We start from the raw sequence: 2,059 nt of genomic DNA on the forward strand, positions 1-2,059 counted from the left end.
AAGGAATAAGGCTATGCATGAGCATGCAGAAATACATTAGTAAGTGAGACAGAACATAAGTAAATGAACTCAGAGATGAAACTAGTACAAGGATCAATCAGCAAGATGGAAACAGAGATAACTGAGAACCGGAAAGGTGGAGATGCCTAAATGGGGATAGGCACAGGATCTCGGACGGAGGGTGGGAATAGATCCAGAGATAGTAACAGTTAATATCCGGAGATCTGGGGATCTGGAAGGCAAGGTGGAAACAGGATGGAAATATGTGAGGTGGTGGATGTAGTCCAGAATCTGAGAGGAGGTAAAGTCAGGCTAGTAGTGAAGATTTGGAGGTCCAGAGCACAGGGGTAAATCCATAGTGGAGCTAATTCTGCTGAGGTGTGGAGCATGCAGCAGAAGAGGATCTGGGGATGAGTTGGAGATGGGCTCCAGATGTAGGTCCAGAAGGCATGGGAATATTGTGGGATCTAGGTCTGGCATACGAGATATGACAGTTGGCATTTATTCTCACTGGCATGGATAGCCAAAAAATTAGTCATGAGCTTCAAAATGTCATGCAGTGTCTCATCAGGTACAACATATTCAGGATTGAATGCTTTGCTGGACAAGTAAGTGAATGCTGGGTTGAACAACTGTATTGGTGGTGCAGTCGTATCAGCTGGTTTTTTGTGGGCATATTGACCATCATATATCTTAGTGAGCCTGCCCTGTATATTGCAATATTCTTTGGATTTAGCAGCTACTGATGTGGGGGGATAGCTTAAGTGAAGAGCATTCTTGAACTCTTCATGGGTAATACATTTTGAGTGGTGAGTCAAAAACTGGGTGGTGTAGCCTCACCTTTGTTGAGCTCCACCATATGATTGGTTGGGTCTTCCATACTTCTGCCTCATGCAATGGCAGGATGTCATACCATGACATGAATACATCCATGCTCTACTCCATCCATGAACACTTTGGACAGTTCCATTAACAGCTTCAACTCCATGCTTTCATCCACAATTGTGTTGAGTAAGTGTAGGTCATTCAAATTGATCTTGACCTTTCAAATGATCAGAACATCAGCATCCAATCATAAGCATCAGATCACTCACCTGCCACAGTTCAAGATGGTCAGCATAAACATGGTCAAATTGTTGCTTCTTCTTGTCTTTGATGGCCTCTCTGAGGTCACCAATAGTCTGTGTCTGTGCAATCATTGCCCAGAACATCCTTAGTTCTCTTTCCCTGGCTTGATAATATCCTGAGTTCCATCATCAGTCTGAACAACTGGACAAGGAGTTTGTGAATGAAAGAATTGCCAATGCCACAAAAGGTGTAACAGGCATGAAAAATGACCCAGACTTGGAAATTGTGCACACTCCTGCTTCAGCAACTAACAACATACAGTCTGTTCCTGGTCCCATTGACACCTTCTCCACTATTCTTAGATCTTTGAAGGAGATTGACTCCATTACTAAAGGGCTAGCAGAAATGCGGGTGTTTATCTCTACTTTGTACTTGACTGACCTTTTTTATGCATAGATCCATCCCAATGCAGGGGTGGCATTGAGTCTATTTACTTGCACATCCAATGTGCACTTGTTTCTATAGCTTCACCTTTCATGCTATAATGATGTCAGAGTCAAGAAGACACTGCCAATGGGTGCTGGAAAACAATGATACAAAGTATTCCTGTGTCAAATCCAGCACATGCTCATTTCATATCCACATCACATCCAAATATGATGAGACATTCAAAGTGTCCTGGGTTCAAGACAAGGATAAGAAATGTGATAGACTACAATACAATAACTTACAATAACAATGCAACAGACTACAATACCATATCATACAATAATTACAAATACAAGAGTCAAGGATAAGGATAAGCAAGGCAATCATCTGTCAGATTTCCCCCACCCCCATGCCCATTAAAGCTTAGAAACTCACCACCTGCCCAATAGCTTTCTTGTTGTCTCGGATAAAAATACTATAGCAAATCAAGCAATACAATAACAAGAGTTTATGATACCAAGACAAGCAATACAACAGCATAAAATTAAGCACAATCAAGCAA

General features: G+C 41.8%; 1 protein-coding gene across 1 annotated transcript; it reads right to left on the minus strand.

Annotated features, from left to right (window-relative positions):
* Positions 1-907: 907 nt before the first annotated feature.
* On the minus strand, positions 908-1,211 carry BJ212DRAFT_1490980 (uncharacterized protein; the record flags this gene model as incomplete). The annotated part of the gene is made up of 2 exons (XM_041341481.1): positions 908-1,042; positions 1,095-1,211. 2 exons carry the CDS (start codon positions 1,209-1,211, stop codon positions 908-910), a joined length of 252 nt encoding a protein of 83 aa, XP_041184808.1.
* Between the last annotated feature and the right edge of the window lie 848 nt (positions 1,212-2,059).

Source organism: Suillus subaureus, assembly GCF_016647635.1.
Source record: "Suillus subaureus strain MN1 chromosome Unknown BJ212scaffold_591, whole genome shotgun sequence".
Taxonomy (NCBI): Eukaryota; Fungi; Basidiomycota; class Agaricomycetes; order Boletales; family Suillaceae; genus Suillus; species Suillus subaureus.